This window comes from Petaurus breviceps, unplaced genomic scaffold (genome assembly GCF_028583685.1).
Source record: "Petaurus breviceps papuanus isolate PSGF00001 unplaced genomic scaffold, PetGlider_PUasm1.0 214, whole genome shotgun sequence".
In the NCBI taxonomy this organism is placed as follows: domain Eukaryota; kingdom Metazoa; phylum Chordata; class Mammalia; order Diprotodontia; family Petauridae; genus Petaurus; species Petaurus breviceps.
The window spans coordinates 2,528,865-2,549,482 of record NW_027185863.1 but is presented as its reverse complement, the minus strand read 5'-3'; the positions used below and the strand labels follow the sequence as shown (position 1 = coordinate 2,549,482).

The 20,618-nt window shown below is 43.5% G+C and overlaps 1 protein-coding gene and 1 long non-coding RNA gene across 2 annotated transcripts; one reads left to right on the top strand and one right to left on the bottom strand.

Moving 5' to 3' along the window:
- Positions 1 to 334: 334 nt before the first annotated feature.
- Positions 335 to 15,139, top strand: LOC138165706 (uncharacterized). The gene is made up of 3 exons (XR_011169420.1): positions 335 to 644; positions 14,416 to 14,511; positions 14,995 to 15,139. It is a non-coding gene; the product is annotated as an uncharacterized lncRNA (long non-coding RNA).
- A 525-nt stretch (positions 15,140 to 15,664) lies between these two features.
- Positions 15,665 to 18,907, bottom strand: POU3F3 (POU class 3 homeobox 3). Its single transcript, XM_069093958.1, has one exon. It carries the CDS (start codon positions 18,853 to 18,855, stop codon positions 17,359 to 17,361), a length of 1,497 nt encoding a protein of 498 aa, XP_068950059.1. The 5' UTR covers positions 18,856 to 18,907; the 3' UTR covers positions 15,665 to 17,358.
- Positions 18,908 to 20,618: the final 1,711 nt, after the last annotated feature.

Here is a 20,618-nt window from a genome sequence, read left to right as displayed (position 1 = left end):
CAGTTCTATGTCTGGCGGTCTAGGTGCATGGGTTCAAACCTAGGAAAATACGGAGAGGAAGAAAAAAAAATGTCCCTTCCCTTTTGGCTATGAACTTTCCCTTCTGGTAAGTTCTCCTTTAAGAAATGAACTGTTCCCTATGAATATTTAATGCTGTTTGTCTGAAGTATCCAGATGACGCGGACTGGAGCCTGCCTCACATACAGGTCCTGAATTATGGTGGAGTAAATCAGCACCCTCTAAACGCACCCACCGCAATGAGTTCTGGTGGCATCCAGTTGCTAATGCTATTAAACATACGTATTCCAAACGAGAGAAAAGAAAAGGTTGGGAGAGGAAGAAAGAGGAGGGGGAAGGGGGATTAAAAAGAGGAAGAGGTTGAAGGGAAAGGGGCTGGGGCAGGGGAACCCAGGCTTAGGGATGAGTAAGATATTTTGTTCATTTCCATAAGAAAGCTGAAATCACAGTTGGAAGCAGGATTTCTTGCCCCAACAGCCCCCTTTCCTGCAAGAAGCAGGCTCGCGCGCTCAGAGCCATAAGTGTGTACTCTTGTCTTTGATTATGTAGATAAAATGTGGTTTCATATTTTACTCAAAATGAGACCGGTTTCCTGTCTGTATATCGAGTGGAAGAACACCGCAAGGGTAAGTCCAAAGCTTGGGTTAGTTGGCGAAGGAAGGGGGTGGGGGACTGGGGGCTGGGGGTGGGGAAAAGAGAAGGGAGGAGACGAAGCAGAAGGATATTAAACTTCCAGATCACTCCTAGACCGAGAAGACACAAATGAATATGAAATAAAACTAACTTAATAAATAAATGGGGGTGGGTCCTCAAGACTGTTGAGAAGGTTATGAATGATCTAGTGACCCTTCCCAGAAGAGAAGAGGGAAAATGAGTGTCAGAAGACTCCTTACCCAGTTGATCTTCAAATGGGAGTGGCATACTTTCTCTGCTCCTTAACCAACCCCCTTCCTGCGAATGAATAAAGTTAACTTTATCTGTTGCTTGATTCCAAATGCTGCTTGGAACTTCTACTTTCGCATTAAGTTACTTTTCAGTGTGAACAGCAGACATGTGTCCTCAATTCTATAGTATATAAAAAAAATCTACTAGGTGCTTTATGATTCCATCTGGAGAAATTAAAACCCAGATCTGTAATGTTTATTCTTAGATAGTTTACAAAAAGCGAAAAATGTGTGAGACACATGTCTGCAAATATAACAAAAGTACTTTCCCTTATGCTTAAAAAAAGTTGTATGCAAATGGCATCATTTTACCCACTCTACACCACCTGTACTTTTCAGTGAAACTAAATCGGGTCACGAAAAAAGCACCAATCAGATCTAGCAATTAAATGCCAATTACAACTATTAACGAGTTTATTACCAATGATTACAGTTAAGAAATCTAAACTTGTCCATAGTAATCAAGTACTTTTTTTTAGCTCTTGTTTTAAAACACTACTACTAGAATTAAAAAAAAAATCTACCCCCTACTCGCTCTCCCCCCCCCCCCCCCAAAAAAAAAAGAAATGGTAGAGAATATGTTTTTACATTTCTTCCCAGTAAGCAACCATGGTCACTGCTGGATTTATTAGTTTCTCTAAAGTTTATTGCTACTTCTTGTGAATAATGGAAACTTAGTTCCTTGGAGTGTTGGGTTACGAAAACGTGTAATTGACTATGTAAGTTACAACATCACTTCCCTGGATTGTAAATCGAGGGGAATCTTCTTTCCCAACCCTTTGGTAACGTCGGAAATTAGGAAGATTTGAATGAAGGAGTGCTTAAGACTTCAAATGTAGCAATTAATCCTAGAAAGATTGGGAGGTGGGAAAGAGGAGGGAAAGGGTAAGAAAGCTGAAGAAAGTGTTTGCTTCCCTTTACTTTCCAGGCCCCCCCCCCCAATTCTTAAAATGGGTTTGGCTGTCACGAGCTCAGCAGCTGTTTGAAAGGCAGATACCCCCACAACAAAACAAAAACAAAAAAACAACAAAAAAAGTGGAGGGTGTGGTGAGTCCGAAATTGTAAAGTCTTGTGTGGTTGCCACCTTTCTTTTTCTTACTATCGTTTGAAGCTAACGTGGGTCTCCCATCCTTACTATCGCCCCTTTCTATACCATTGGTTCTTTGTGACATACCGATTTTTATCCAAAATCCAAATTAGTTCGGAGAAACGGGATAAGGGAAAAGAAAAGAGAGAAAGGGGAACCAGAGAGAGTGGGGAAGAGAGAGAAGAGAAGGAAAAGGAAAGGGGGAAGAGGGGGAGGGAGGGAGAGAGGGGGAGAAAGAGAGAAAGAGAGGGAGGGAAGGAGGGAGGGAGGGAGAGAGAGAGAGAGAGAGAGAGAGAGAGAGAGAGAGAGAGAGAGAGGGAGAGAGAGAGAGAGAGAGAGGAGGGAAGAGAGAAGAGAGAAGAGAGAAGAGAGAGAGATTTGAGAATAGATGGCCGCTGGAATCCAGAGCCAGAAAGGAGGAGGCAGCTTTTTCCGTGGCTTGCAGCCAGTCACCGTGAAGCAGGCTGTGGGCAATTGGGCGTTCAGAGAAAGAGCCGGAGGGTCAATAGGGTGGAGGTCCCTTCTGCTCTTTACTTCATATCTCAGCCCATTCTCGGTGGCCTTTTAGGCCACTGGGTGCGTTAAAGTGATGAACCTACATTCTATTTTATTTTAGACAACTCCTGCATTATCAGCTCGCCTGGTGGAGCTAAGGCAACAGACATCTGGTTCTGATGTATTTCCCATGCTAGTATGGAAGTGCCTAGGCTGAGATGGCAGAAACATGAGCCGCTTGCAAGAAGCAAGCTCTTTTGCCAGGCAGTGTAAAAGTTTTGACAATTTCAGAGCCCTGGGTATTAACCCCATTCCCAAGGCAGAAGGGTACAACTTCATTTACCTTCTCTTTGAGACTGTTGAGTGTAGCCTAGAAATTGTCAGGGAATAATGAGGAAAGGAGTCCCAGCCTCAGACAAGTCAAGAATTATGGCAGTGAAGAGACCTTCTTTCGAAAATCGGGTGCAGATATTGATATTGATCAAGCAATTGGATGGTTAGGGAAAAAGAAAAAAAAAACTTTCTCCAAAGAAGGAAGAACATTTGCATTTTCTATTCAGAAACAACCCCAGATCAGGCATCCATTGCCTATGCCTCACATTAATTGTACCATATAAGTGAGGCATCAGATCAGAAAATCAAACCTGTTATGTCTTTCAACTGAATAGCTGTCCCATCCTCAGAATCCCCAACAAGATAGCTTGAATCTTCATTAACAAGAAAAAAATAGGACAAACAACCACAAAAACTTCGATCAGTACAAGTATGCTAAGGTAAGATCAGAGCTAGCACCCCTATGATGCCATGCAGCTCAGAGTAGCTCAGGGTACTCCTGGCCACAGAAGGGGGAGGGTATGGATCTGCTCAAATCAGGCTGGGGGAATTTTCAGACAATTTTTATGCATTTCCTTTTTCTCTTTCAATCAACCTCAGGCTGAGTAAACAGAATATATCCAAATAGGAAAAAAGGGAAGAGGATTCCTTTGGTCTGGTTTTGTGTTTTTGTCTTATTCTTCCACCTAGATGCCCTCTTCCAAGTTATGTAGGAATTGGAAACAGGAAAATAAATTGCTTTAATTGATGATGTGCCACAACCCCCCACATAGGCATTAGTGAGTCATTTTTACAAATTTACTCTTGTGCAAGGATTTACCTCAGGAACCTTCAGAAAGTGTCAAGGTCAGTAGCTGGGGAGTTTTCAACAGGCCTGTTTGCTGAGAAACTGACATTTTCTAGGAATTGAAGATGTCTTTTTCTTGTCTTACAACTTATTTTGTTTTTTTAGTTGGCATCTGAACAAAAAAACAAAGCTCTCCATCCTACACTTGAAAACCAATAGTTGGCTAATAACCCCTCCACAGAAAGACTCTTTTAAGAACATTTCTAGCGCCCCCCCCCACATAGTCTATACATATGGATTATGGTGTTTTTTGGGGGGGTTCATAAAAAATGTCTTAGTCCAAAAATGGCTATAGATAATTTTGGATTAAATTTATACACACATATACATCCACATATTTGTATATATCTTCCTGTCTAGAACACACATACTCATTTCTAGACAAGAAGAGGTTTACTCATTAAAAGATATGTGTACACATATATGTATACATACATAAACATTTGTGTGTGTGTGTCCTAGAAAAGAAGAGATTTATTCTAACCTTAAATTTCTCTATGCCAGAATTGGACTTTTAATTTCATGAAATTTTTTCAGTATCCCCCTTTTCCCATAGGATTTTTTAAAAAGGCAGCTAGTAACAATAGCTAGCATTTGTATGGTGATTTAAGGTTTACAATGTGCTTTACATAACTTATTTCATTTGATCCTCACAATAATCCTGTGAGGTAGGTGCTATTATTACCGCCATTCTACAGATGAACAAACTGAAGCCTCTCAGCAAGGTTAAGTGGCTTTCCTTGGATCAAAAGGCTAGTAAGTATCTAGTGAAGGATTGAAACTCAGGTCTCCCTAACTCCACATCACCTACTTGATAGGCTTTTAAAGGGCACTGTGTGATGCAGTTTATATCAGCAACTCTTCCTACTACTCCCCTCAATGTTATATTTTAGTTGGAGAACAAGGGGGTGGGGAATTATTTCCCTCTTTGGGCGAGATACTTGACAAGGCATAGATACACCATTATGCTACACAAAATGCAATGAATGGAACAGCCAAAAATCTTTCTTATTTGTAATTGTATTTAACTGTAATCACTTAGAGGCTTACTGCCCCTTTCCATTAGTAGGGTAGACATGAAGTGACTCACTTTAAGGCTTTCTTAGATTTCAGAAAGGGGAGTATAATATAGGTCCAAGCAGATGCCCCTGACCAGATAGACTTCTAGGGTTAGGGCTTCATTCTAAGTTTGCACCCACAAAACTTTGCTGGGGAACTTTTGGGTTGGTAGACAAGAGTAATGCAAAGCAATCCAGTTTTACATCTCTAGAAAGCAGGAAACATTTTCATTTGTTAGTTTAAATGAAAAAGGTTTGAATGGGCTTAAGAGTGAGGGTTTCATAGCAATATTTTTTTTTTGTTGACCACATTTTGATATAACCCCATTCCCCCAACCCCTTCAAAAGTCTTGGCCTGTCCCACTTTGCCCCAGAGCACATAAAGAATGACCTTGGGATTCAGGTGAGGGTAAGTCCTGCAATACTCATCTGGGACTTCAATTCTACTCCAGAAATCTATCCCTAATCTCTCTCTTCTCTCTATTATAAGTCTTATTACCTGAGACCCTACTTTCAAAGCACTTTTCCTACTTTCTCAGAGAGACAGAAAGGAAGTGAAAAACCCTGAAAATAAGGATTTAGGGTTTTTTAAGGTAAAGGGTAGTAAGAAGATCATATATTCTGAAGGCACTGAAATCAGAGGGACGTATCCACATTAGGAGATAACAGACTTTTCTTCTTTTTAATCTCTGAGGTTAGGGCCAAACATTTCTTTTGATAGATTTCAGTGCTTTTCTCACCAGCCTAGACATAGGGTTGGGTGGGGTGAAAGGAGTTTAAGTCGCTGCCAAAAGAACTTCTTCGTCCTTCTTTCCCATATCTGTTTTTTTTTTCTTTTAGAGTGGCAAAAATGGGTTGGATTGTGGGTGGGAAATATAATGGAGGTTAGGAGTTACAAAGAAAACTTAGGTTACTCAGGATGTTAGGAAAGAGGGGGAAAGGAGATGGTTCTCTGTTAAATGAGCTTCAGATATTTGAGGGCATGTGGGTGTATAGCAAAGAAAGCTGGGGCCACATTTCTCATTTAAAGCATCCTGCCCATTTAATTTGTAAAGGCCACTGTAAATTAAACATCCCCACCCGATTCCCCCTTCTCAAGGCTTGATTATTAACATTTCCATCTTTCTCTTTCTTGTTCTCTCTCTCTAACCATGGTCATTAGGAGAAGTAGCCACACAGGACGTGAAAGAGTCTCAGCAGGGCAAGAAAGTACCAGGGCTGGTTAGGACAGAGCCAGGGATCCCTGGATCATTCTGTCTTTGGTATCTGCCCTCAGAAGGCATATTCCTGCCTGTGACCTAGAACAAGCCCAAACCAGCTACCTAACTGAAGTCAACTCCAGTCGCCTCTCACAGTACTACCACTACCCCCAGCCCGCCTGACAACAAAAACCCAACAAGTCTCTGCTTGAACTAGCTTGGAAGCCAAGCCAACACCAGAGTTACCAACCCACATCATGCGGTCAGTTTGGAAACAGCAGGGGCCAGACCGTCTCCCATCTCCTAACAGCCTCACCAAAATGGATAGATTCTTAAAGCCCAACAGACACCAGAGTGCCATTTAAAACCTAGGCACGTCTTTGGAGCCCAAGGGAACAATTGACTAGATTCAGTGTCTCAGGAATTGGGTACACGCCTGTAAGGTGTGTGATCCTTTAAAGATCCATGTTACTAGTTTTGCATGAAGGCTTTGTTATAGCTTTGTCAGCTTGCTTGCATTCAGCAACCTTACTCCCACTCCCACCCACCCTTTTCCTCTTCTCTCCTCAACTGCCTACTCTAGCAATGCCTGGCTGAGTTGTTTTGAAGCTCCTCTTTAATACATTTCATGGGAAAGTTGTACACTCACTATGCACCGAGTATCTCTCCAGGAGATATGTTCTCCCTTCTTTGCTTGTTGCAAATAAACAGGGTTTTTATTCCCAGTCTATTAAATTCAAATAGTTGGCTTTTCCTTGACAAATATGGTTTATGAGTGTGACCTCCAGTACATTCACTGCTGCTATTGAATACTTTTTTCCTCCCCCCTCTTTCCCTCCTCTCCATCCAAGGAGTAGTAATGTAGAAATGACCTGATGTAGATAGACATGATAACCTAGCTTGATTTTAGGAGTTCAGCATCTATTAACCATTGACCAACCAGTTCTCATCCTTTAACTAAGTTCATTGTTTTAGAAATTTAAATATGGATTATAAGAGATACATCTTTTGAGGGAATCAGGGATGGATAGGATAGTTATAAGATAAGTTTTGGAACTTGCAATATGAGTGCCTGAATCAAGAAGTGAATACACACACGTACATATATATGTATACACACACACCAAACAGCAACAATAACAAGTATTATATACACAAATTCCCACAACCTGTAAGATAACTTCAGCCTATTTCACTTTCCTTTATTCTTTTTCTAGCCCTTTTCTTAGCATTGCTATATAAGGACATATGCAATACTCTTTATTCATCTTTTTCTCTCAGTTTCTGTCCCTCTTTCTCTCTCATATGTTCTATTACATTTATGACACACATATCATCCCCATAGCTGTTTTTACTCAGTTATCCCAAATTATCGTATAGCAGGGTTTACAGTTAGGATTGTTGTGTATAAATGGGTACTTCCCATCCTAGGCCTTTTCCTCCCCTTGAAGCTTCAATTCAAGGCTGAGAAACAAAAGAAAAAGATAATTGATATCCTTCTTTGTTCCCCCACCCCCTGTGATTAATAAAGGGAATGTGCCAAAGAAAAGCTAGTAGGAACATGTGCATATGTAAATAATACTGACCTCACATCCATCTAACCTCAGCAAATAAAAAACTACAAAGTCTCTCCAACGACCCCCCCCCCCAACAAACAAAACCAAAGCTCTTTCTCCAGGTAGATTTGTGCATCAAACTATGCTTAGGAACAGAGCCCTTGGGTACCTGATCTATGTACGACAAGCTGGATAACTCCATTTTCTCTCTCCGCCCTTTTCCAAAAGTAACTCCAGGGACATCTCTAGTACCTGTTACAACTTTTCTTTCAAGATGATTTAAAAATAATTCTGGGTATGGAAGAAATCTTAAAGTGGTAAAGCAAAGTGATTGCATTTATTCAGCTAGCTTAGAGATGTTGTTTTGAAGTTGAAAAAAAAAATAAGCTTCTTTGGCCCTGTACTCTGAAAACTTGAATAAATGAAGAACTAAATATTCCTAAATTATATTGACTTTGTTAGTGTCCTGGTGGTACTTCCTCTAGATTCTCAATTAGAATCCATTTTAATTAATTTCTCTCCCTCCCCTCTCACTCCTTTCCCCTCTTTCCCAGACAACCAAGCAAAGAGATTCAACATCGGGATCTGAGGGAAAAAAGACATAGAGACATGCTATACATACAGAGGTCTACAGGTTATATTAGACCATTTATAAATATAAGAGCACAAATCAACTGTCTTTCCAACACCCAGGCTGTCCTGTAACAACCTGAGTTGAATGAGGGTGATAGAGGAAGGCCAGGTTTGGCGCCTCCCATTCCAAGTCTGGCTTACTGAGAGCTCTTTGAAATGAATATCTATTTGATTGCTGTGAGTCAGGTCCCAGGTGACTAAATGGGCTAGCCTTTTCCTGAAAGTCCTAGAAGATAAGACAGACCTGAGGCCTCCCAGCAGTTTTTCATCTGCCTCACCCCTTTAAAAATTATTCTTAAAATGATGTTTGATTTTTCTGTCTGGAATCCCATACATTCTGACTTAGTATAATTGACAGCTATTAATCTTTGTGTCCTTTGTAAACATGCTGATGCTTGGAGCTTCAAAAATCATCAAATTCACCTTAAGGTGTTCCCGCACCTTTGATACTGCCTTTTAGGAGTAGAATTCATAGAAATGGGTTCAAGATTCAATTTCTCACACACTCTGTGGGGCCTGATCCCTTAGACTACTCTTCTCCTTTCCAGAAAGTGCCAGGCTAAAGAAAATTCCCTGAATAACAGTGACCCAGTCCAGGGTTATGGGCAAATAAAGCTTTAATATTTTGGCTCCAAATGAAGCCATCGACTGTGGAGCAAAAACTGCATTCCGTGTTGTGTTGTATGTTGAACTCCTTATGCTAAAGAAACCGAAGAAGTCTGGTAGACAAGTTTTACCAAACATTTCTTAACTTCAACATATTTTAAAAAGTGTTCGTGTGCATGCAAGTGCATGTGCAAGTCTTTCCTCTCTAACTACCTTAAGTCATTTACATTTCAGTTTCATGCACATATACATATACACACTAATTTAAACACTTTCTAACTGTCTTCCAAGAGGAACAATGAGACCCCAACTACCATTAACAATGTTTTACCTTCAGAATAGTGAATCTTATAAATCACCTCTCAAAAGAGCATTACTATGCATTTTCTAAAAACAAAAACAAAAAACAAAACTCATTGACTGGAAATTGTAAATATGTCCATCCTCATCTCTCTCTCACTCTCTCTTTTTTTTAAGTACACTTAAATGTAGCTAATGTCCTCCATGCCTACGACCCCTTCCCTTCTCATTCCACAAAAAAGCTATTTTTTTTAAAGAACAACATTTCTGTTTCCAAAGAGGGAGGAGAAAGAATGAATTCTATTAATGAATTACATACATGGAATGTTGGCTTGGTCCAGGATAATTTTATTTGTAAATAAGTGGTTTCCTGCTTATTATGCACTTTACACTGAAAAACCATGAAACCTAGAAAACATTGTAACACAGAGAAGTTTCCATCTCAGACTCGATCTGCCCAATACTCTTTATTCTCTTATACCTCTCTCCAATGAAAATAGGTAATATTACAACATAGGTTGTAAAAATTGGCCTCCATAACCACCTAGGTTAACCAGTAGACATGTTCTTTCTAGCTTACATTTTTGCTTAAGTTAGGGCACACTTCCAGCTGCTGCTGAGGTATCAGGATCTCTGTAGATTTCAACTTTTAAGTTTTTTTTTTTTAATTAAAAATGAAAACAGCTTGAGGTTGGGCGCTTTTAAACATGCAGGAAAAGTGGTTGGTGTGTAAGTGTGTGAATGCAGCACAGCCATCCATATCTTCCTAGCTTTTGCTTATTTGCCACTGCTCAGCTATGTTCTGATATCCATCTCATTATCTCTGCAGAAAGCTAAGATCTTGGGTGGTGTTGGACTTGATGGATTCTAGTCCTCACGTAGTGGCAGCTACTCCCTCCTCTGCCTTTCTTATTTAAATGTTTGGGACAAGCTTTTATTTTAAACCCAGTAGAAATCGAATTTGAAGGAGAGAAAACTCTTCCCTTCTGCGCGCGCGCACACGCGCTCACACGCGCACACAGAGACTCGCTCGCGCACCAGCACATCTGAATAAGTGCCTTGCACCCAGTTGAAAACTGCCAAACCCTTAATTCTACAATAGGAGGCTATCACCCCGAATTTCATTGAAACTTTGCTTCACCCTAAGTGCCCCAAATAGTACCACGTTTCTAAATAACCTTCACTTGTTTCTTAACAATCTTTCTCTTTCTACAGTAACCAATTTGTATTCCTATTGTTGCCTTTACAGTTAAACCTTAATCACCACCCTCCAAGCATTCCACTCCTAAATAACTACTACACAACAAGGTGGTTTTTTTTTTTTTTAAGTATTTGTTTCTATTACCAAGAGCATCCTGTTTGGTCTCTCGATTTTGCTTTGGGTAGGAGGACCACTGAGGCTATGGTCACGGCAGTTCTTTCGATTTGGAAGTTCCTTTCTGATGGAGTCTGAAGCAGAGGGGGGACATTTGGAATCAGGGAGGGAGCAGAGAAGGCGAGCCTGACACATCAGCCCCATGCAGACTCAAAACCACCACAGAAACACCCACCACCCGCTTGTAAATGGAAATTCAGTAAAAGTTCATTTGAGCTCAGTAAAGGTAGAATACCCTGCACTCTACAACCACCATCGGCCAGGCCTTCAAGTATTTGCAAGCACTTTCCTTACTTCCCACTGACTTTCCCTCCAACTTAACTTTAATAACTTTCTCTTCTCTTGTACCTTGTTTTCTCCAGTGGCTACTCCTTTTCTCTAGGTTTAACCCCACTGTAGTTTAATCTCTGTGGCTCCCAGTGCACTGATATTTTTAGATTGTATAGGGGTGGGGAATAGGAGAGGGAAGAAGAAAAAAAACTATGTGTTTCAAAAGGTTTCGGTTTACAGCTATCAGTAACATCGACAGACAGCTCCATTTAAAAAAGGAGAGAGAGAGTTTTCTACTGCTTTTGAAAAGCCGTTATTTTTTACATCGCTTTTAGGAAGATAGATTAACAAAACATCACATTTCAAGCCATTCTGATCTGTAATTAAATGGAGGAGACGGGTTGTATTCTCCTATGGCTTTAACAGAAGTTGCAGTGATCCAAAGTCAGGTTGCTGTGTCAGAGTGGCATTTTTATTAATGAGAATACAAAAAGCTTGCATATTCTTAGCCCTGCTTGAATTTAGTTGCTAAGCAACCGGTGTATGGTAATTCATCCGCGAAATTTAAATCTTTGAGAAAGGATCGTGCGTTTTGCTGAATGGTCGCCACGAGGAAAACAACTTGTGGGATCCGCAGCAGCTGCCACTGGAGAGCTGCACAGGCTGACTGCCGCGGAGGGCCTGAGCAGGAGGCTCCCTCCCTCCTCCCTGCAGGTCTCTCATTGCCCATGTCAAAAAGCAGGTTAGAGACGGCCGGCCAGCCGGGAATAACCACAGTCGAAATAACAATACTAGTAATAAACAGAAACTTGCCACCCAGTAGCACTAAGTTGCTTTTCTTACACTCTCGAACACACACACACACACACTTTTATTGAACATCTTCCCCCTTCACATTTGTTTATTAAAGTGTCTCCTATGTATACCTGAATCATGCCCCCACACCTGAAATCAGCTGCATCTCTAAACTTCTTGAGACTGATATCCTCATTCTTCAATTCTCCCCCCCCCCCCATCCAGATTTCCAAACAAATAGACAAAAAGACCAGGCACACCCACTCACTCACTATTTTGCCATTAGCACGGTCTGTTAACTGTGCTCACAGACCCATCTGAGGTCACTTCCAGAGTTGATTTTTCCTTTAGGACAACCGGTCTCATAAAAGAAATCAATCCACTCAGTCTGCCAGAAGCTCAGTCTTCTGAAGCTGAAATAGTTACATCATAGGTCCATGCTTTCCACATTCACACTCTTATTTTAAGATACAGGAACAAGCACGGATGTTAAACCAAGAATAAAAAAGAATGATCTAATTAATAGGTCATGATCTGATCTAATAAAACCAAAGTATTTGATTAGATAGTTCCGGTTCCGCTACCTCTCCAACCAGCTCCATCTTTCTCCCCCAAGTCCTCCAACTTTCCCCTGTATTTCCTTCTCTGGGGTAAAGCAGGTTAGAGAGTAAAACACTGAACCCACTGATTTCCTTATGGAAGTCAAGGTCAAGCCTTCGGTGCAGCACTAGCAGTCAGGATGTCACGTGAGTGACCTCCAGATGAAGGGTAGGTAACAGCAGCCCTAAGAAGCTGGAATAAGCAAGTGTGCCACATGCACAAAGTTGGAGCTAGGTAGTCAAGACCAAACAACCATTTTTATCCTATCGGCCTCCCTTCCCTTTTTATTGTTTGCTTTTTTTGGTCAATAACTGAATGGGAAGAAAGGGATTCTGTTCTTCCGTATTCATCCTGAACATCCTTCATTTTTTTTTTTGGTTCTGCTTTACCCCCCTTGAAAATAGTGAAAGCCAGACCCAGAGCATCCTGCTCTGAAGGGTCCATCGATACCCCCAAACCCTCAGCTCTCTTTATTTCTATCTCCTCTCTTCAAGACTGAATAAAGCCAAGTATTTCCAAACGAAATCGAAAATAATTGGGTTTTTCACCGGTACATCGCATCTGTTTTTGTCTTTCTAGCCAGCCACATGCATTCCACAAAATAAGAGAATTCTCTAAGACTTTCTATCTTCTTGGGGGGTGGGGGGAGAAGAAGGTCTGGGTCCTAAATAATTAATTTCAACTCTATATCCAGTGCCAATACTTGTTGCATCCATTTTAGAGTTTGATTAATTACCCTAAAACTTGGGCAAACTAAACTCCAAGTGGAGAGAATGTTTCACTCCTACAATTTAGTTCTGAAAACTACAATCTATTGATGGATCTCACTCTGTTTACCATACAAATTGGTGCAAGTATATCCATCTCTTAAAATGTATTTATGCATAAATATATAAAAGTGGCATTTTTGCTTTAACTTGAAGAGGTTGATCATTTATTACAAAAATAAAACGAATAAATACAACAATATATTGTTGCTCCCAACAGGATAAATATTTTACAAATATATAATTTAAAAAACAAATTTAATTGTTAAAATTATTTAAAATATTACACTTATTGATAAAACTATCAATAGTATATACTGCATTTCATATCAGAATCAATGATTCTCTGAACCTTCCATTGAAAACCATTCATACAGATCAAGTCATGAACATTGCCATGTGCAAACACCAGACACTACAGGAAAGCATAAGGAAGCTCTAAAGGTCAATTAGGAAAGGTTGTATTCGGAAACAAAGTAGATCTGTTCTAAATTCTTTTTTTTAAAAAAGAAGAAGGTAGATCAACAACAGTGAGGTGACTTTTAAATACACCTTGAAATGATTTTTCATATAGACTTGTAGAGAAAGTATGGGAGGGTCAGTGAGAAGACTGAGGCTTAGGAACAAGAAACTGTAAACTAAATAATCACATCTTGGGATTACCCAGACTGATTAAATATAACTTTGTCAAACATTTGGCTTTCCTTTAGGCTAGATAGGGCAAAAGGGGTGGGGGGACAAAAATGGAGGGGAAAAATGGAGACTCATTTGCTAAGCACAAGAGACACTAATGGTGTAAATGAACACAATGCTTAAATTCATTAAAAGATCTGGTGATATATAACAATATTTTCATATTTACATGTGTAACAATATAACCCTTAGCATAAACCTCTCCATTATAGCCATCTATCACTTTGTTATCCATGTGCTTGCAACCCTGAAGTTTCCAAATACATTCAAAGGATTGTTTAACAACAACAACAATGTTATTATTACTAGGGGACAAAATGACCTCACTGACTATGCAAAATTATTACACAAATGGGCACATTTTTTTTCCAGCCTTTCAAACTAAAGGTTATTCTGCTACTCTAAAATCAGCTTTTCTTCCACAGAAACCTGCAAAGGTTGCCTTTTAATAGAAAACAGTGTGAAGCCTAATGTTACCCTTTGTTGTCATCCAAATCCAGTAACCAAATACCTCTAAGAAATTTAAATAGACCTGTTCCTTGTCTAATCAGCCACTACCCTTCCTGTGTGAAAAACAGGATTCCACCTCACGTGTTAATAGTATCCACCACATAAACACATACCCACCCAACCCTCAGCCTCCAAATTAGACGGCCATTCTTTGAATCCCCTGAAGACTGTGAAACTGATGAAGTCCTTCTCCCCCTCCCTTGCTCTATTCCCATCCCTTTCCAGGTTATAAAATTGCTGGACAGCTATTATTGAACAAAAAAGAAAACAAAGTAAAAACAATTAAAATTATGGTTCATTCATTTGATATCCTTCTCTTTTTCTTTTAGGTTATGGTCTTTTCCAAATTTCACAAATCCAAATGATTGCAATTTTGAGCCAAAGATGGTGTTTCAAAAGAAAGCATCCCAATACAGAGCTATCAGGTTGGCCTTGATTTATGAAAGTGACACCAGACCTATCCAAAAGGAACAACTCTTTCTTGTTTCTCTAACAATTTTCCCAGTTTTTAACCCCAGTTTCAATCAGAGAAAGGGAGGAGGAGAGGGAGGGAGGGAGGAGAGAGAGAGAGAGAGAGAGAGAGAGAGAGAGAGAGAGAGAGAGAGAGAGAGAGAGAGAGAGAGAGAGAGAAGGGATAAAAGGAGTGACAGAGACAAAGTGGAGGGGTGGAAAATCAGGCTATTGAATACTTAAAATTTATATCACACAAAAAAAGTTTTTTTGGAAAAGTATACTAATGAGGAATTTAACTCAGTTGACACTTTTGCTTATCTAGTTTCTACAACCTTAAATATTGAAAGCTTTCACACATCTGTAAATATTAATAAATTCAGTTGATAAGTACGACAAACCCTTTCTGCTGTATCTAAAGGCATCTTTGACAAACTATTATACCCCTTTGTATTTAGAAGATATAGAAACTGCTGAGGATGAAGAAAACATTGGAGCACTTAACACGGAGTACCAAGAGCCTGAGACAACAATTACACAGACTGTAACTATAATTTTGGGAGTATATTGTTCCATTAAAATACATTAAACTATAAAGATAAATGCAATTATCATTCAGATGTTACATTGTATAAAATCATTTATAGGCTTAAGAAAACTATCCTCCACTATTTTTAGTTTTGAGAAGAGGCCAGACACACAGAGAAATACAAAAAGGAGGGACAGGAAGGAGAGGGGAGAGGCTAAACTTTTTGGAGCATTTTGTAAGAACCATTAATGATCACTTGGTACATTTGTGAGGCACTGTAGTCTTAGGTTAAAAGAATACAGGTATCTCCAAGAAGAAGGTTACTTACTAGCTAGACTATTCCATTATCCCATTTTTTAAAAGCTCACTGAAATTAGGGAAAGGGATATTAGGAAGCGTGTGAATTTAAGAGGAGTGAATACTACCCTAAACCGCTAACAGCATGAATAAATAAGCCTTTTCTTTTATTTTGCATTTTCAAAAACCTTAAGTGGTTTAGGTTATAGTTCATTAATTCTATCACTTAAGGATTTGCATTGTCTAAAAATATTTTAAGAATATTTTTTTCGACACAGTGTTTACGCATCAGACACAGACTATTTCATTCTAACAAATTTATTTTCTCAATCAGCTCTTACGGAATCACTACTCAAATTAAATTACAATCAAATTATCACATCAAAAGATACCCTTATTACCTAACAACTGTCCATATTTTCATTTCATTTTTGATTTGTGCTCGTCTGAAAAAAACACGTAATACAAGATCTGGGGAAAAATAAATTACCGTTTTGCAGCAGTTCATAGGTATTCTGAATAAAATATTAAAAGAAGTCATTTAATGAAAATATAAAGCAAATATTTTTAGATCAACAACGGATCTAACAATTCTATATTGCCGTCTTTTGAAAAGTCTGTTTATTAAAACCTACCAAAAACACTGCTTGGAAATGGCAGTATTATATAATCACATCCACAGCACCCATTCAATCAAAGTTGGCAACGGATTTAGGAGAGGAGAAGTTCAGATAAGTGCAGCTGCAGATATTCAGTCTTTCTAAATCCCTTTATCTGAATCAGTCCAGAAATAAAAAATAAAAATATTAATAAAAAAAATATTAGCGGTGGATTTTTTTTTGAATCTTCCATGATGAGTGACAGCCGTCAAAACCACAACTCTGACAGGCTCGACTTATTTCCCATTTCTCTTTTGCTGTTGCCCTTGATTCATGCAAAGTCCTCCTAGAACCTCGAAGTTTCACGGACTGGGAGTCTCTTCTCTGCCCCCCCCCCCCCCCGTGTCTGTCCCCTTCCCCCCCCCCCCCCCTCCTTTTCTTTTGGGGTCAATTTTAAGGGTATTTTCTTTCTTTTTAACTTCAGTTATTCAGTCTGCTTATTTTAGTGCTGTGTGCATATTTCCTTTTCTGAAGTGAATTGATATTTTTCATTTCAGAGTAGATGTCTGCTTGCCCCAGAATTATGTGAATATGGCAAAAAAAAAAAAAAAAGCCCAGGGTCCTGGAACGCAGGTAGGCACCCTCTGATCAAACGAGATGCCTTTACTTCTTCCTTTCTGGACTGTTCCCATGAAAGAAAGAAAAAGTTTCCGTGAGTCATATTAAACAGCCCTTTGGAGGGAGGGTAAGGTAGGGAGGTGGGCATATTTTTTTAGAGGAGAGAAGGAGAGAAGTGTCGAGGTGGGCGCTGTCTTGTCCACCGCTTCAACAGGGGATAATTTAGGGGGAAACCCCATATCTGTAGTTCTGGTGCAGTATGCATCTCCACCCCCCTATTAAAAAAAGAAAAACCGCCACAGTACATAAATGCGATCGCTTTGATCGTTCCCCCTTTTTTCTCCGAACGTTTTTTCATTATTTATATATGTATTTTATATATATATATATATATGTAAACCAGTCTAAACAGTCTGGGCATTTATTAAGCTTCTAGTTTTCTTTGCCCCCATTTTCTTTGATTTTGGTGTTTTCTCCTCCGTCCTCTTGTCTTTTTTTTTTCTTTCCTTTTTACAAAAGTGTGGGCACGTATGTAAGTATGGTGGGGCGGGCGGAGGAGGTGGGGGGCGAGAGGGGTATGGATGTTTTCTCCTCTCGGGCTGTTGTTGCTGCTGATTCTGTTGTGGCGGCGGCGGCGGCGGCGGCGGCGGCGGCAGCGGTAGCTGGCGGTGGTGGTGGTGGCGGCTGGCGGTGGCTGGCGGCAGCTGCGGAGGTGACGGCGGCGGCTTCGGTGGCTGGTGCCTCCCTTTCTTTCTCTCCCTCTCTCATTCTCTCCATCTTCACTGCACGCTAGTCTGCAGTCCGTGGTGTGGGGGTGGCGTGTCCGCGTTCACGTTGCCGACCTGCGAGTAGACATCATCGGGCGTTTGCTGCTGGATCCCCGGAGGTGTCATCCGCTTCTCTTTCTGCCGCCGGTTGCAGAACCACACTCTCACCACCTCCTTCTCCAGCTGCAGGCTGTCCGCCAGGTTGGTGATCTCCTGCGCGGAGGGCTTGGGGCACTTGAGGAAGTGACTCTCCAGGGCCCCTTTGACGCTCACCTCGATGGAGGTCCGCTTCTTCCTCTTTCTGCCCTGGGCGGCGATCTTGTCGATGCTGGTGGGGCTGCCGGTGGACGAGTCGGCCTCCTCCAGCCACTTGTTCAGCAGCGGCTTCAGCTTGCACATATTTTTGAAGCTCAGTTGAAGGGCCTCAAAGCGGCAGATGGTGGTCTGCGAGAACACGTTCCCATACAGGGTGCCCAAGGCCAGTCCCACGTCTGCCTGCGTGAATCCCAGTTTGATCCGCCGCTGTTTGAACTGCTTGGCGAACTGCTCCAGGTCGTCCGAGGTCGGAGTGTCCTCGTCCGAGTGAGGGTCGTGGCTGTTCAGTCCCGGGCCTCCCCCGCCGCCTCCGCCCCCACCGTGGTGAGGGGGTCCCTGCGGGTGGTGTGGGTGCGACGGGTGCGGCGGGTGCGGGTGGTGGTGGTGATGATGGTGGTGCTCGCTCAGCTCCGGCGTGTCCCCGCGTACCAGCCCAGGGTGCACCAAGCTTTGGCCGCCGCCTCCTCCCCCACCGCCCCCTCCAGGCCCCGGGGGGGCGCTTAGCATTCCGTTCACGGTGAAGCCTCCGGGCTGCGAGTAGAGCAGAGACTGCGGTGGCGGCTGCTGGCCCCCGGCCATGGACGGGAGGTGCGCGGCTGCAGCGGCAGCGGCGGCGGCGGCAGCGGCGGCGGCGGCGGCGCCCCAGCCGCCCGGGTGGCCCTGGTGGGGGGGCGGTGGCGGTGGGGGGCCGAGGTGGGGCGGCCCCCGGTGGTGCAGCGCGGTGCCCGAGTGCAGGTCGTCTCGCCCGGCGCCGCCTTTCACGTCGGGGCCCTGCGGGGGTGGCGGCGGCGGCGGCGGCGGCGGCTGCTGGGGGCTGCCAGCCATGCCCACGGCGCTGCTAGACCAGGGCGAGCCCGCTTCCACGGCGGCGGCGGCGGCAGCGGCGGCGGCGGCGGCGGCGTGGGGCAGGGCCGTGACCCACTGGTGAGCGTGGCTCAGCATATGGCCGCCGTTGCTGGCGGCCATGGCCCCTTGCATGAAATCGCTCTGGACCATCTTGACGGAGGATGGGTCCCCCCGGTAGCCGCCCGAGGTCACGGCGGCGCTCCCGGGCTGCATGCCTCCTCCGCCGCCCCCGCCTCCACCCCCGCCCCCGCCGCCGCCCCCGCCGCCCGAGGCGTCCGAGTGCACGATGGAGCCGGCCGACAGGAGGCTGTTCCCCGGGAGGTACGGGTTAGAAGCCGCCGTGGCCATGCCGCTCCGCTCCCGCCACCCCACCGCCGCCACCACCGCCGCCGCCGCAGCAGCCGCGGCCGCAGCCGCTGCCGCAGCCGCCGCCGCAGCCGCCGCCGCCTCTCCCCCTCCCCTCCCCCCCCCTGCCCCCGCCGCCTTCTCCTCCTCCTCCTCCTCCTCCTCCTCCGCCTCCGCCGCAGCCGCCCCCGGCTGCAGCTGCAACGCCGATCCGCAGGGTGCGGGGGTCGCCGCCGGGCCTTGGTCAACAGCAGCAGCAGCAGCAACAGCAACAGCGCCCTAGGGAGAGGGGCTCGGCTATCTGGGCGCACTCCTTGCGCTCCTTCGGGGATGGTCGTGTTTTCCCCCCCACCCCCCCAAGCCTTTCTTGCGCCAGCTGTAGTTTTTTCTTGGGGAGGGGGCCCGGCGTCTGTCCTCTGCTTTTGCGCGGGCTTCCTCTCTCCCTCTCTTTTTCCCTTTCCAGGGGGGTGAGGGTGGACTCTGCCCCAGGCTCCGGTGGTCTCAGTTCACCTGTTAAGTAACGGCTTCGAAGGAAACAACAAAGAAAAAGGCTTTTCTTTTCTTCCTTAAAAAAAATTATATAGATATATATGTATAATCTCAACGAACAACCCTTCTTCTTTTACTCGTCACCCTTTTTTTCTTTCTCCTTTAGGAGCTCATTTCACTTCTTATCCTCTTAAGAGTAAAACTTTTTAAAATTTCCTTTAAGGCGTGAGGATGATGCTGTTGGTTGCTGGTGGTTTAGGGGGAGGGGAGGGTGGCTCCTGGTCTCCCCCTCTTGTCCTCTGTCTCCCTCTCTCTTTCTCCTCTTTACAAGTTTTGTTGCTGTCCTACGAAAACTTCCTGCGATGATGCATTTCTCCAAAGTTGTTATTGCCGGAGCACTTTGTTGCCTGTGAAACAAGAGTCCTTTTTCATCTTCCTCGAAACAGTCACAGTCTGGTGAGACATCTTTCCTTTTGGGCAGAAATTAGGAAACAAATGTAACAAGAAAAAAAATTGAAACGGAGAAAAAAAAAGAGGTTGAATTGTTCTGTTACCTTGTTGATGATGGTTTGGTTTGGTGTTTTATTTTTTATCCCAGCAGTTGCCTGGAGAAGGAAGAGGAAGAGTGCATTGGTAGAGGTGTAGGTGTGTGTGTGCATATAGGGTATCCTTGATACACAATAACTCCAGTGGGGAAGTTGTTGCAAGGCTTGCTGAGTGCACTGGTGGTGGTGGTTGGTGGTGGTGGTGGTAGTGGTGCTGGAGAGTAGTTGTAGCAGCAGCTCTGCGCCCTCTCTCTTGCTCTCTCTTGCTCTCTCTCTCTCTCTCTCTCTCTCTCTCTCTCTCTCTCTCTCTCTCCTCTTTTACTCTCTTTCTTTCTCCCCCCTCACTCTCTTTCTCTCTCTCTTTCCGATCTGACAGTTCTCGCTCTGTCCCTCCCTCACAGAGCAGGGACTGCCGAATGTTTACCCTCCGCCGAGAGCGCGCACCCACCACCACACTTTCCCAAATACAAGGAAGTCGAGCGCAAGGGCCCCCGCTGATTGGCTACCCGCTGCGTGATTGACAACCCTAGAATGACTGGCTTAGGACGCGCGGCCCCCCTTCCGGCCGTTCCGATTGGTTGCTTTTTAATTTAGGCAAAGTGTCGTAGAAGCTGGAAATCTGTCGTTCCCCCACCATTCTCCCTCCCTCCCTCCCTCGTCTTTCTCCTCCCCTCCCCCCGAAGGCCCCCCCCCCCCCCCCCCAGCCCCGGCGGCGTCCACAACATCTTAACT